The 14,333-nt window shown below is 42.0% G+C and overlaps 4 protein-coding genes across 4 annotated transcripts; all 4 read left to right on the forward strand.

Moving 5' to 3' along the window:
- Positions 1 to 1,714: 1,714 nt before the first annotated feature.
- Positions 1,715 to 3,537, forward strand: LOC111782529 (uncharacterized). Its single transcript, XM_023663291.2, has one exon. The coding sequence runs from the start codon at positions 2,601 to 2,603 to the stop codon at positions 3,309 to 3,311; it is 711 nt and encodes a 236-aa protein (XP_023519059.2). The 5' UTR covers positions 1,715 to 2,600; the 3' UTR covers positions 3,312 to 3,537.
- Positions 3,538 to 3,678: 141 nt separating this feature from the next.
- LOC147786346 (uncharacterized) lies at positions 3,679 to 5,122 on the forward strand. The gene has a single exon (XM_087120412.1). It carries the CDS (start codon positions 3,823 to 3,825, stop codon positions 4,858 to 4,860), a length of 1,038 nt encoding a protein of 345 aa, XP_086976538.1. The 5' UTR covers positions 3,679 to 3,822; the 3' UTR covers positions 4,861 to 5,122.
- A 353-nt stretch (positions 5,123 to 5,475) lies between these two features.
- Positions 5,476 to 8,787, forward strand: LOC111783167 (AP-3 complex subunit delta-like). The gene has a single exon (XM_023664065.2). The coding sequence runs from the start codon at positions 5,841 to 5,843 to the stop codon at positions 8,664 to 8,666; it is 2,826 nt and encodes a 941-aa protein (XP_023519833.2). The 5' UTR covers positions 5,476 to 5,840; the 3' UTR covers positions 8,667 to 8,787.
- A 182-nt stretch (positions 8,788 to 8,969) lies between these two features.
- On the forward strand, positions 8,970 to 11,027 carry LOC111783168 (glycosyltransferase BC10). The gene is made up of 2 exons (XM_023664066.2): positions 8,970 to 10,094; positions 10,211 to 11,027. The coding sequence occupies exons 1-2, from the start codon at positions 9,519 to 9,521 to the stop codon at positions 10,856 to 10,858; spliced, it is 1,224 nt and encodes a 407-aa protein (XP_023519834.2). The 5' UTR covers positions 8,970 to 9,518; the 3' UTR covers positions 10,859 to 11,027.
- The last annotated feature ends 3,306 nt before the right edge of the window (positions 11,028 to 14,333 follow it).

Below are 14,333 nucleotides of genomic sequence, written 5' to 3' on the forward strand. Positions count from 1 at the left end.
CTAGAGAGAGGTTTCTACGCCTTTATAAAAATATGTTTTGATCCTCTTTCCAACTGACGTGGGATCTCACATATTTTCACCTTGTATATACATTAATTCATTGGCCTTGTTCTGTTCTGTAATAAATCCTGTTCTATGGCCATTTTACAACTCTTTCCTCCCACATTGAAACAGGCACAGGCATGACACGTCCGAATTGGTACTCTTCCAACATAGTTTAGTGATTCAACATGAAGGGTTATAGGCTGTGGTGGAGATCAAGACAGTGACAGAACCCCCTTGAGAGGGGTCTCCCATTGCCAGTTTAACCACCAAAACAGCACACTTCCAACACATCAGTTAATGTTCACTCACAGTCAAGAGTACTTTGATGCTGATCACAACATCTGTTGTTGTTTTTCACTTTCTGCTCTTCATGTTCAACAAACCCATCTGTTATTCTCTACAACATGACAACACATGATGAGGATGGCTGTTGGCTGATGGGTTTGTTGCAGCTGAGGACTGTTTTGTCATTTACCTCTACCCCCTTTTCCCCTCTCGGTCCCCCTCAACCAAGATTGCTCAAATGGCAAGTTGCTCGGCCCATCTTCATCTTCGCCACCCTGGACCCTACTTCCCATCATTCTCCAACTCACTCAACTTAAGACTGTTTCTTACTTTAAACCCAATTTCCATGGCTGCTTTCGTATAACGAAAGATCAGCTTGTAACGGTCCAAGCCTACTGTAGTAGATATTGTCTTCTTTGGACTTTTCCCTCCCGAGCTTCCCCTCAAGGTTTTTAAAATGCGTGGTTTCCTCACTCTGATAAAGAATGTTTCGCTCTCCTCCTCAACTGATATGGGATCTCACAATCCACCCCCTTCGGGATCCAGCATTCTCGCTGGCACTTATTCCCTTCTCCCTCCAATCGATATGGAACTTCCGTGTCCACCCCATCGCTTGCACTTTCCTGGTGTTTGGCTTTGATACCATTCTTGAACGGCCCGAGCGCACTGCTAGCAGATATTTTTCTCTTTAGGCTTTTTCTTCCGAGCATCCCTTCAAAAATTTTAAAACGCGTCTACTAAGAAGAGGTTTTCACACCTTTATAAAGAATGTTTCGTTCTCTTCTCAATCGGCGTGGAATCTCAAATAGCTCTTGTTTATGCAAGCATGCATGAGTAGCCAATATTGGATAGCTTTTTGACATGGGAATGAAAAGATTTGAATACTTTAGGACAAAGGAAAGAGAGAAAAATCCTAATGGAAAAAAAAGGGAAAAAGTGAATGTTGGCTTGACTTAAAGCATTCTTCATTTTATCATGTTCTCATGCTGTAGCTTTTGTCTCAATTAAGCATATTCCAGTGGAGACTGAAAGAAAAGTAAAAAGAACAAATAAAATATGTGCATTTCTAGACGGAACAAAGCATTCGTTATAAGGGCGTAGAAACCTCTCTCTAATAAACACGTTTTAAAACAGTGAAACTGACGACAATACGTAACGGGCCAACTGCAACTATAGGGAGGAACCAAAGCTTCTACAATAGCTTCTCGAATGGGTGGTTCGGTCAGCAAGCTACCTTCAACATCGGTCAAATCCTTATCAATAATAGGTCGGAATGGTGGGGAAGGATGCCCTCTCTACTTCAATGGACTTCTTCCACATTTTTTTTTATCTAAGAAACGTTCAACTCTTTGAAAAGGCCACATTCTATATAAGTTGGTGGAAAGAGGTGGTTTGTTACATCTAGAACAGTAGATCGCTGCATTCTTCCTTTTATTTATCCATTATGAGAGAAATTTGCTTGGAGTTGTTGACAAGTTTCTCTCTGCTGATTCAACATGGTAGTTTCTTTCAACCTTTTATAATCATAATAATAATGTTCAAACAAGCTACCTAATGTTTACAAATTTACATCTTTTCTTAATGAAATCTAAAATGTGTTTGTTAGAGATAGGTTTTCACATAAAAAATGTTTCGTTCTCCTCTCCAACCGACGTGGAATCTCACCATCTATTTCCTTGGGGGCCAGCATCCTCGCTGGCATACCGCACAGTGTCAACAGTCCAAGTCAAATGCTAGCTAATATTGCCCGGTTTGGCGGATGTGGACAGGCTTTGGGTTACAGTCATGGAAGCTCTAATACAATATAAAACTCAAAGCTTTTCCATTTACTTACCATCACGTTCTTCTTTTAAAATGGCCAAAGTCTTGAATCCATTTCCTTCCCATTAGCCAATTCTTGGATTTCCCTTCTTTCTTACTCTTCTAGGTCTCTCTGATGCCAGATCTTGAAGCTTCCTTACCCCTTCTCTCTCTCTTTAGGCCTGATTTGAAGTTTTGGGGTTCCATTTTTGCGTCTACCTTGTCAGTTTGAGCCTTCAAGGCTGTAGAAAACAACGAAGTTTCCCTGATATTCTTCACTGATTTGAGCAATTAGGAAACTCAGGCGCTGATTCTGGGCGTTTTTTGGACTCCCTTTCTATCTTCCTTGGAACATGTGAAAGACAGCTTTGTTTAACTTTGTTTTTTTGACTTTCTTAGCTACTCCTCAGCTGTTTTCTCCCCCTCATTCCTGCCAAATTCGAGGCTAGGGGTGGTGGAGAACGAACACCATGTGCTCGGAAACAAGCTCGCCGAGAATATCGTTTTCACACAATCTCCCTGGCGACGACAGCTTGCTGATCGATCAGCACGGCGAGCACGGTCGACGAGACTTAACATTGTTGGATTCAAATCTAGACTTTGAGTTCAATATCAGCATTCAACATGAATCTTCCTCTGCAGATGAGCTGTTTAGCAATGGAGTCATTGTTCCTTTCAAAATTGAATCTCATAAACAATCTCATCCTTATGAGCCTCCACTCACAGCGTCACTACCTCCTCTTCCTCCCACAGAGAATTCAAAGCAGACATTGGTGGTGAATTCAACTTCATCAGGTCAGTTAGAACAGAGAGGTTCAGAGTCCAAATCCTTTTGGGGATTCAAAAGAAGTAGCAGCCTCAACTTTGAAAGTAAAAGAGCATCTCTTTGTCCACTCCCACTTTTGTCACGCAGCAACTCAACTGGGTCAGTGCCAAATTCAAAGTCCAAAAAGTGTAAAGACTCACAAAAGCAAATTTCTCAGAAACAGTACTCCACATCGACCAGAAAGTTGTCGTCGTTGAATCAATATCCAACAAATCTAAAGCCTCAGATGTGCAGGAATCCAGGAGGGGCTTATGGCAAGTATCATTGCATTGGCCCTGTGTTGAATGTCCCTCCAAAGTTCTTTGGTTTGGGATCAATTCTTCGATGTGGGAAAGATAGAAAGAGTAAGAAATGATCTGTTCATCGTTTCCTTTCCTTTTTCAGTTCAATCCGTGGCTTGCTTTGTCATGGAGTAATGGCTTGACAGAAAAAGCGTACATTTTAAAAATCGTGAGGCTGATGATGATACATAACGAGTCAAAATAGATAATATTTACTAGTAATGAGCTTGACAATTATAATTTTCATTCGTACTGATATAGTAGCTTGAATTTTAGGGTGCACATGTAAATGTGTTGCATGGATTGATATTCACCTCTTTGTCTAATTGATAGCTAATTTGATTAAAAAAATTGAATTGTTTGATATTTAAGAACTATAAGATTGGAGGTTAACTATCAATATATAATTTTTTTTTTTTTAAATTTGGGTTTGAAGAATTATTAATTTGGTTAAATATATAAAATTAAAACCCTAAGAACAAGTTTTGGAAATTATTCATCTTTTTGCAGTAAATCTTTAAACTCGAGATAGTTTTTGGGAAAAATCGTGTTTCATTCCATTTCGTTTTTAATTCGCTTCTTGCCATGGATGGTAATGGCGACGATCCTTTCGATTCACTCACCAAACTCTGCGTCCTCTCTGACTCCCAAGAGGACATTTTACGTCGCTGCGCTTTCGCCGGCAACCCCGAATCCGTCGATGGCTCTTGTTCTACCAACTCCCAAATCCATCATCACCTTCTTCAGCCCACTGGTGTTTTCATGGCTCCTCTTCCGGAGAGTTTGGAACAGAGAGAGCAAATCACCTCTCATAATGCCTACCAGGCTCCACCGAAACAGTCCGGAGGGCAGCGGCCCATGGCTGGAGATGATCCTTCTCTTCAAGATGCGGCGGTGGTCGCTGGCGGTGCTGAGGCGGCTGTTGAAGGCGGATGTGTGCGCGACGTTGCCACTGCAGTCGATTTGGGGAAAAACGATGACCTAGGGTTTCGTTTGGAAGTTCAATCGACACAACAGACAGATGAAATCGAAATTATTGGTGTTCGTAGAAGAAAGGTTTCGGAGTCTGATGCTGGTGGAGAGCGTGAATCGGCATCGAAAAGGTTGAATTTTTCGAATGAAGCTTTGGGCACAGACTCTTCCGTCCCAATCGTAGTAGAAAAATTACCAGTCGATCTCGAGTCCGGTGGAGGATCGAAACTCGTAGATCACAATGTCGAAATGGCTGAGGAATCGGCAACCGTCGCTGTAGAATCCGGCAAGGTAGATGATGGAAAGGTCTCCAATGGCGAAGAAACTCACTGTAATAAGAACAAGGAAAAATTAGCAGAGAACAGAGTCGAAAATTCCCAACCCGAAGAACCGTGCAACTACGAAGGAACAATGTATCGCGATCGATGGAGGTGCGTTCTGCCATCAACAATGAATGGATCGAAGAATTCGGAGGAGACTGATGCAACGCCCCCATCCATTATTATGGAAATTCTAAAGCTTCTGGCAGAAGAGGAAGGTGAAGAAGACAAGGAATTGGCAAGTATGAGCATATTGGAAGTCGTATCCCGCCGTGGAATGACATTTCCTCGGCCATGTTGGTGGCCGGAGGGGCAGGAATTCAGCTTCTAAAAGAAAAGTTGAAAGGTAATCTAATCATTAGTATTAGCAGTTGGAAGAAGAATTTCTTTTGAAAATGACCAATTCTGGAATCAAGAAATGTATTTAGATTTTGGGTTGCTTGAATGTATGAATTCAAAGCATCAATGTGTTCTTGAGAAGCTCTGAGTAGTCGAAGTCTTCTTCATCCAAATGCTTGAACTGTTCCCATTAATGTATTTTTGTGTTTCTTGGAGGATATGCTTAAAAGTTTCCCATTAATGCTTGAATTTAATCAACAATAAGATATTCAGAGTGAATTTGTAATATTTCGATATACAATTAGGGTTAGTAAGAGATGAAAATTTTCTACCTATCTTCTAAATTTTTATTAAAGTCATACTTTTTCGAAATTGTGTGACGACATGATTTAGACATTACGTGATCGGACTTTGGAACTCATATTCAATTATAAACTAGTAGAACTCAAATTTCTTTATAAAATTTTCTCTCGGCTTTCCGCTTCGTCATAAGGTTAAAACTACTCTCTTCTCAATAAGGTTGTAAGGTCGGGTCATAACCTAATAACCTAATCAGTTCGTAGGTATGGATTGAAATATTTATTATAGATTTTTAAAAATTGGCTTCTCTAGTGACCCACAGGTCCAGTCCAGTTTTGGAGCGAAGCCCACATGCCCAATCCGTCATCTGTGTTGGACTTGAACGTGAAAGAAACCTTCGAAAACCCAAATCCAGATCCTTGTCCCTTCCGATTTCATGATTTTATTGCAGAAAAGCCTGCAATTATTTGTTCATTTCTTCCACTTTCTGCCCGAAATTCACAACTTCCCATTACTAATTATCTAGCTCTACTGAATGGAATCGATTTAATTCATTCCTCCGATCTCTGGTTCTTCAGCTCATTACCAGCTCTTCAACCATGAAATTCTAGCCAAATTCTCATCTGGGTATTGCCTCCGCAGTCCTTACAGTGAGCAGTTTCGTCTCTATCAATGGCGGGTTCCTCTCTCATGGAGACTCTCTTCCAGCGAACTCTCGATGACCTTATCAAAGCCCTCCGCCTCCAACTCCTCGGAGAGTCTGCTTTTATCTCCAAAGCCATGGACGAGATTCGCCGCGAGATCAAATCTACGGACCCTCAAACTAAGTCCACCGCTCTGCAAAAGCTCTCCTATCTCAGCTCCCTTCACGGTATCGATATGAATTGGGCTGCCTTTCATGTCGTCGAGGTTATGTCAGCCTCTCGCTTCGCCCAAAAGAAGATCGGGTACCTCGCTGCCTCCCAATCGTTTCACGAAGCCACCCCAGTTCTCCTCCTCATTACCAACCAGCTCCGGAAGGATTTAACTAGCACGAACGAATTCGAGGTCAGCCTTGCTCTTGATTGTTTGTCCAGAATTGCAACTATCGATCTTGCTCGGGACTTGACCCCTGAGATTTTTACATTATTGTCGAGCACTAAGCCCTTTGTTAGAAAGAAGGCAATTAGTGTGGTTTTGAGGGTTTTTGGGAAATTCCCAGATGCTGTTAGGGTGTGTTTTAAGCGTTTGGTTGAGAATTTAGATAGTTCGGATCCCCGGATTTTGTCTGCTGTTGTTGGGGTGTTTTGCGAGCTTACTTCCCAGGACCCTAGATCTTACCTTCCATTGGCACCCGAATTTTATAGGATTTTGGCCGATAGCAAGAACAATTGGGTGCTCATTAAGGTCTTGAAGATATTTAAAAATCTTGCTCCATTGGAGCCTAGACTGGCTAGGAAAATTGTTGAACCTATAACTGAGCATATGAGAAGAACAGATGCTAAATCCTTGATGTTTGAGTGCATTAGGACTGTAGTGACTAGCTTGTCTGACTTTGAATCAGCAGTTAAACTTGCTGTTGAGAGAACTCGAGAATTTTTGGTTGACGATGATCCGAATCTAAAGTATCTTGGATTGCATGCTCTTTCAATCCTTGTGCCAAAACACACGTGGGCTGTTTTGGAGAATAAAGAGGTTGTAATTAAGTCTTTAAGTGATGTGGATCCAAATGTTAAACTTGAGTCCTTGCGGCTTGTGATGGCTATGGTTTATGATAATAATGTAGCTGAAATTTGCAGAGTTTTGGTGAACATTGCGATTAAATCTGATCCTGAGTTCTGTAATGAAATTCTTGGGTCCATATTAGCTACGTGTGGTGAAAATGTGTATGAAATTGTTATCGACTTTGATTGGTATGTGTCGCTTCTTGGAGAAATGTCGAGGATCCCACATTGCCAAAAGGGAGAGGACATTGAAACTCAGCTTATAGATATTGGTATGAGGGTGAAGGATGCTAGGCCTACTCTTGTCATGGTTGGCCGTGATCTGCTGATTGATCCAGCGTTACTCGGTAATCCTTTCATGCATAGGATACTGTCAGCTGCTGCTTGGGTGTCAGGCGAATACGTGCAGTTTTCAGGCAAGCCATTCGAGCTCCTAGAGGCGTTGTTACAACCTCGCTGTAATCTCTTGCCACCATCAGTTAGAGCAGTTTATGTTCAGTCAGCGTTTAAAGTGTCGGCTTTTTGTTTAAATTCTTACATTCAAGAGCAATACGTTGAGTCCTCTTCGTATGTTGATACTTTGACAGAGAATGATTCAGAATCGATCTCTACCAGGGATTGCCAAGATGCTTCTAATCTTCGTGAACAGGTGGAGACACTGTCTCGTGTCCAGACTTGTACGTCTGCATCGTTGGAGGATAATGGTTCGTCTATTGGATCGATAGTTGAGTTGTTGGATTTTATTCAGTTTTCTTTGGGTCCTTTAACGTGGAGCCATGATGTTGAATTGCTTGAGAGGTCTAGAAACTTGCTCAATTTTATTGAGCTAATTAGACAACAGATTCCTGATGGGAGTTCAGAAATGAAACTTGCTGAAATCTCCAAAATAGTTGAACTGGTTCTTGATGCTTTCTCCGATGACTTTGGCCCAATCTCAATAAATGCTCAAGAAAGAGTTCCAATTCCTGAAGGATTGATATTCAAGGAGAATCTTGATGACTTGGAAATGATATGTAGTGATACTCAGCTACCAGAAAGCTCCTTTTCTTTTGGAAGTTCTCTCTATGAGGAGAGGGTTGGTTCGTCTATATTATCGCAACGGAGCCAGCAAGAGTCTGAACCCTCAAACGCAACCACATCTCTTCTCTCCGAACATCGTAAGCGCCATGGACTGTATTATCTTCCATCAGATAAGACTGATGATGCCTCTAACGATTATCCACCGGCCAATGAACTCAAGTTACAAGATCATCTGGATGACGACGCAGCCCACCTTGTCAAGCTTGCAGAACGGTCACTCGCATTAAAGAAAAAGTCTACTTCAGCCAAGCCTAGGCCTGTGGTAGTGAGATTGGATGAAGGAGATGAATTGCCCGTAACGAGGAAGAAGCCTCAGTCGAAGGATGAACAGCTTTCCGATGCAGTACGCAATGTTCTTGTGGGTAGTGATGTAATGCCTACTTCCTCACAGACAAACCAATCTTCCAAACCCTCTAGCAGGAGAAAAGGAAAGGAGAAACAGAATGCTGATCATCTTTCTGAATCAAAAGAAAACTTGGGTGATGTTGAAGAGCAATCCAATACGGTAGATACAAGTTCGAGAAGAACGCATCGACGTCATGGAAAAGAAGGCAAACGATCAAGTCATGAAAAGAGAAGTGAGAAAAAAGATCAAGTTCATAAGAAAGGCAAGCGAATGAGTAGCCAACAGCACAGTAGGCATAAAGCTAAACAAAGTGGAGATGCTTCATTACCTGTGGCTTCACAGACAGTTATACCCGATTTCCTTCTATAGCGACAGAACATTCCGACATCGATGACTGGTTTGATTTCCGAATTCTCGTGAGCCATGGTTAGTCCTGCTGTAAAAATTTGTTCATTTTTTTGGTGTATGTTTGGGGGTGCTTTTGGATTCACTTGGGATTATCTGGTTTCTGGTATTAATATGAAGCATTTTTTTGATAACTTTAAACATACAAAGAAAGGGATTCATACTAAAAATATGTTGTCTGTTCTACCTTGAGTACTATGAAAGACACCAAAAGAGGTTTCCTGAGTTGAGAGCTGCTAGGAAAGCAAAAGAAAGAACATGGGGAATCCTTAAAATGATGGAAGAGTGTAAGTGAAACGTCTAAAGTCAACCACTTGGAAATGGGAAATCCAATGGGAAGGAAGACTTTTGACTTTTGAGAGTTGTAATCAAAGTTTCGAGCTTCCTCATACCAATAATTTGTTCTCACGGCTAGCAGATATTGTCCTGACTTTCCCTTTCGAGCTTCTCCTCAAGGTTTTTAAAACGCGTCTGGTAGGGAGAGGATTTCACTCTTATAAAGACTGTTTCGTTCTCCTCCCCAATCGATGTGAGATCTCACACTATCTGTTAGTTTCTTCTCGATAAATTCCGTTTCCCCTCTCTTTCATACAATAGTTTATCCTAGGTTTGGGGCATTTTATGCATGCTTGTTTTATGGCCCTTCTTGGAGCAAAGCCAAAAAAGAAGACTTTTGCAGAGAAGAGCACATGATAGTTTACTAACTTTCGCTTCAAGTAACTTCTTCATTAATCCAACTTTCTTCATCTTCTTCATGTTCTTCATCTTCCTCTTCTGTCACCTTCTGAGTCTGAGCAGTCAGAAGCCAAAACCCAAATGGCTAATGATCAGCTCAAGTATTCTCCATTACCCTCCAAGCTGCACCCCAATTCTCCATCTCACTTTTCTCAAATCTTCCGTTTTCTCTTCTTACTTATTGGCTTCTCCATTGGAATGGCCATTGGTTTGAACCTCAACAGCTTCTCCTCATTTAATATCTTTTCCCTTCCATCTTCACCATCAACCCTCTTGTTTCTCAAACCACAACAACCTCCCTCGTCGCCCCCTCCATCTCAACCACCTTCGCCATTGTTGCCGCCAGTACCATTGCCGTCTCCTGAGTTTTTCGACCCGAATGTAGAGCCACCTCTGATGCACAGAATGACAGATGATGAAGTCTTCTGGAGAGCATCCATGGTTCCACTGATCAAAGAATTCCCATATGAACGTGTGCCAAAAGTGGCTTTCATGTTTCTGATAAAGGGGTCGTTGCCTTTAGCTCCTTTGTGGGAAATGTTCTTCAAAGGCCATGAAAGGTTGTTTTCAATTTATGTGCACACCCATCCGTCCTACAATGTTTCTTCTTCTCTGCCTCCTGGCTCTGTCTTCCATGGAAGAAGAATCCCAAGCCAGGTGATTGTACTTTCTTTTCTCATTTCTCAGTTTTTCTTTGTCAAAACTATAAGTGATGCCTGTTTTGCTTTATATTCTTGAACAAGTTTCTGAAGTTTTCCACTTTGAATGAACAGCCGGTGCAATGGGGTAGACCCTCCATGATCGATGCTGAGCGCCGCCTTCTAGCCAACGCCCTTCTCGACTTCTCTAATGAAAGATTCATCCTTCTCTCCGAAACCTGCATTCCTCTCTACAACTTCACCACTGTCTACAACTACCTCCTCAATTCCAAGCACACCTTTGTTTCTTCCTATGACGATCCCCGAAAAATTGGCCGCGGTCGTTACAACCCTCAAATGTTTCCGACCGTGTCGATCGCCGACTGGCGAAAAGGATCGCAATGGTTTGAAGTAGATCGAACGGTGGCCGGCGAGATAATCTCTGACAAAACATTTTACCCTGTTTTCCGGAACCATTGCGGGCCGCCGTGTTACATGGACGAGCATTATATTCCTACGTTGGTTAATATTGTTTTGCCGGACCGGAACTCCAACAGAACAGTTACTTGGGTTGATTGGTCGAAAAACGGTCCGCATCCCGGCAGATTTGGGAGGCGGGAAATCTCGGTCGAGCTTTTGAGCAAGGTGCGGTTCGGTTTTAATTGTACTTACAATGGAAACGACACCGTTTCCCTATGCTTTCTGTTTGCTCGGAAATTCATGCCGGATTCCTTACAACCTCTGCTGAAGATTTGGCCATCTCTGTTGGAAGGTTTGGTTTAACCTTAAATGAGGGAAATTCTTTTACCTTAAAAGCTCAAAGCTCTCTATCTAAGAAACTGGGGAGTTTAATTCTATTACACAAATTCACTTCATCTATTTATCTTATACATTCAGCTGTATTCAAATTGATAACTAGAATACCATTTTTACTCTTTAAGTTCGACTTTTATTTTTTTATTTTTAAATTTTAATTTGAGGAATTTTATTGAATATCTTAGAGATTGAATTTCAAGATGCGACAGAAAAAATAAAAAAGAAAAAAGAAAGAAAATGTTTATAAATTTCTCGGGATCCAAAAACATATAAATGAAAAGTCAAAATTAACCCTAAGGGGTATTTTGAGTGGGGGCAGACCGTCTACATTATCTCATGGGCTCAACCCATCTCTTCGCCAAGGCCTATGACTTAATGGGCTGTTTGGGCTGCCGCCACAACAGGCCCACAACTAGGCTGTCTCGGATGCCGTCACTACAGGCACAACAAGCCCAACATCAAGGCCACAACTACCGTCATGACATACCGGGTTGTTTGGGCTGCCGCCACTACCGGCCCAATATGAAGCCCAGATTCACCAAAGGGCAGACCGTCTACACTTCTCTCATGGGCTGGGCCCATACCTTCGTCAATCCCTACGACTTACCAGGCTGTTTGGGCTACCGCACACACCGGCCCAACTTCTCTCGAGGGCTCCGCCAATAAATTCCGTCAAGGCCTACGACTTACGGGCTGTTCGGGATGGCCGCCACTACAGACCCAATATAAAGCACACATTCAGGCCCGATATGAAGCCCACATTCACAAACGGGAGACCGTCTACAGTTCTCTCATGGGCTCGGCCCATATCTTCGTCAAGTCCAACGACTTCCCGGGCTACTTGGGCTGCCGCCACTTGAGGCCCAAAATATTTCACGGGCTCGGCCCATATCTTTGTCAAGGACGACGACTTCCCGTGCTGTTTGGGCTGCCGCCACTCGAGGCCCAAAATCTTTCATGGGCTCGGCCTATATCTTCGTCAAGGCCGACGACTTCCTGGGCTGTTTGGATTGCCGCCGCATAAAGCCCAAAATCTCTCATGGGCTCGGCCCATATCTTCGTCAAGGCGGACGACTTACCGGGCTTTTGGGCTCCCGCCACTTGAGGCCCAACTTCTTTCATGGGCTCGGCCCATATCGTTGTCAAGGCCGACGACTTCCCCGGCGATTTGGGCTGCCGCCACTCAAGACCCAACATCTCTCATGGGCTCGGCCCATATCTTCATCAAGGCCTACAACTTACCGGGTTGTTTGGGCTGCCGCCACTACAGGCCCAATATCTCTCATGGACTCGGCCCATATCTTCGTCATGGTCGACGATTTTCTGGGCTTTTTGGGCTGCCGCCACTTGACGCCCAACTCTCTCATGGGCTCGGCTCATATCTTCGTCAAGCCCTAGGACTTACCGGGCTCTTTCGACTGCCGCCTTTACAGGCCCAACTTCTCTCATGGGTTCGGCCCATATCTTCGTTAAGGCCTACGACTTACCTGGCTTTTTGGGCTGCCGCCACTACAGACCTAACATGAGCCCACATTGACCAAAGCCTAGTGGCAGAAAGGCTCCCAGTGGTTCGACGGCGACGAAGGAGGTGGCAGCCCAGAAGAATCTCCCCCTGTTTTAAAAGCATTGCGGGCCGAACTGCAATTCGGAAGTGCACTCACTAGATGGCAACGATGATGAACATAGGGTCGTGGGAGAAGAAGTTTTCGGGAGCTTTTCATTTACTAAAAGGCCTTTGGACGCATAGGGAGGATGTTTCTTACAATTAGACGTAGTGGGACTACCTTTTAAATATTCTTTCATAGATATCAGACTAGGATGTTGGCTTGAACTGACTAATCAAAGTAGGCACCTCACACCCCGACTGGGTTCGAGAGTGACAGTGTCATGGTCGGGGCTTCCGGAAAGGATACGTGTTAAGAATGAGAAATAGAATTGGGATCGAAAGTGCAACAAACATAGGTGGGATCAAAAGTCGGATCTAAAGTCTAAGTTTTCATTAATGTTCTTAAATAGAATAAACTAACTAAATCTGGATAATAAAATAAAATATACTACTAATCAAATCATAAACCAAAAAATATTAATTGATTATGAATATCTAAGATATATTTCATAACTAAAGATATATTCCATAACTAATTATTATAATATATTTTAATACTACCCCTCAACTTGTAACGTGTAGGTCAATAACACTCAACTTGTCTTCACATGGTTTTCTTTTTAGATTTTTAAGAAATTATTGAATTTCCAAGAAAGATGCAAAACAAAAAATAGATCGTCTTTGATTGATTTGCTTTTTAGACTTCTCAAGAAATTATTGAATTTTCTAAAAAGATGAGAAACTCAGAAATAAACATCCTTTTATGTATCTCAGAACCGAAGAACTACTTCTTGATTTATACATAGATGATTTACAGATTTTGGTAATTTGTCCATTTAATTTGATGGGGACAAAAAGAATACCCAAGTTGATCAGAGTGATGAATATAATAATGATGTGTTAAATAAACATCTGAAGTTTTGAAGTTGGATAATAACATCAAGATCAGTACACTGGATCACTTGAGAGGTGGTGAAAGAAAATACGAAAATCTTGAATATGTCACCTTTGAGCTTGGTGAGAAATTTGAAGATGCTTATAACGTATTTTTGATATTGAATGATCGAGAACAGTTTGCCAAGCACAGTTCTCGGTCTAGTACAGGTCTAATAGAATGATTGAGAATATATGTAGCCAATTCAAGTTCCAAATCAAGATTAAGAGGCTACTTGTTGATGACGCAATCTGGATAGCTCGCCACAAACATCTTGATAATGAATATGTTATTGATTTTATTGTTGAGAGGAAAAAATATTTAATGATTTGCGGTGCTCAATCAGAGATAATCCCTATAGAGACCAGAAATTAACACTTGAAATGTGGGCTTAAAAGGATGATATATCTTATGGAAGGATGATATAAATCTCAATTCTATCTGTCGTCCTCACTTTTCTTCAGTTGTTTCTCTTTTACTGCTCTGAAAGATCCTTCCTTAAACACAGTTAGTTTGGGGAACAGTGGGTTTAGATTTTGGAAAGTGATGGAATAGTGGGAATGGTAGGTTTGCGGAATAGGTGTATATCAAAGTTATTGAATTTGAAAAACAAGTGGGATACCAATAGAAGCTAGCGGGACTATTGCGACAGTAGTGGTAATGCTAGGCTCATAGACTTGCAACTTGCGGAGATGTATGGACTAGTCAGGGACTGTAATTTGTGACTTGAGGACTAGTAATGGTTACTTAAGGTTCAAAAGCAATGACAATGGTTTGGAAGGTGTTGAAAGCAGGAAGTAGTTGGTGGTCGCTGTGATACTCAATTGGACTTATCACAATGGATGATCGGCGACTGTAAAGACTTCACTGATTGAGTTAGAGTTTGGCTTTAGGCTCGGATA

The sequence above is a fragment of the Cucurbita pepo genome, chromosome 20 (assembly GCF_057944985.1).
Source record: "Cucurbita pepo subsp. pepo isolate OVF chromosome 20, ASM5794498v1, whole genome shotgun sequence".
NCBI lineage: Eukaryota > Viridiplantae > Streptophyta > Magnoliopsida > Cucurbitales > Cucurbitaceae > Cucurbita > Cucurbita pepo.

Excerpts from the sequence above, each read along its gene's own strand:
- LOC111782529 (XM_023663291.2), top strand. The coding sequence starts at position 2,601 with ATGTGCTCGGAAACAAGCTCGCCGAGAATATCGTTTTCACACAATCTC.
- LOC147786346 (XM_087120412.1), top strand. The coding sequence starts at position 3,823 with ATGGATGGTAATGGCGACGATCCTTTCGATTCACTCACCAAACTCTGC.
- LOC111783167 (XM_023664065.2), top strand. The coding sequence starts at position 5,841 with ATGGCGGGTTCCTCTCTCATGGAGACTCTCTTCCAGCGAACTCTCGAT.
- LOC111783168 (XM_023664066.2), top strand. The coding sequence starts at position 9,519 with ATGGCTAATGATCAGCTCAAGTATTCTCCATTACCCTCCAAGCTGCAC. Across the intron at positions 10,095-10,210 it reads GAAGAAGAATCCCAAGCCAG|CCGGTGCAATGGGGTAGACC; the intron begins GTGATTGTACTT and ends TTGAATGAACAG.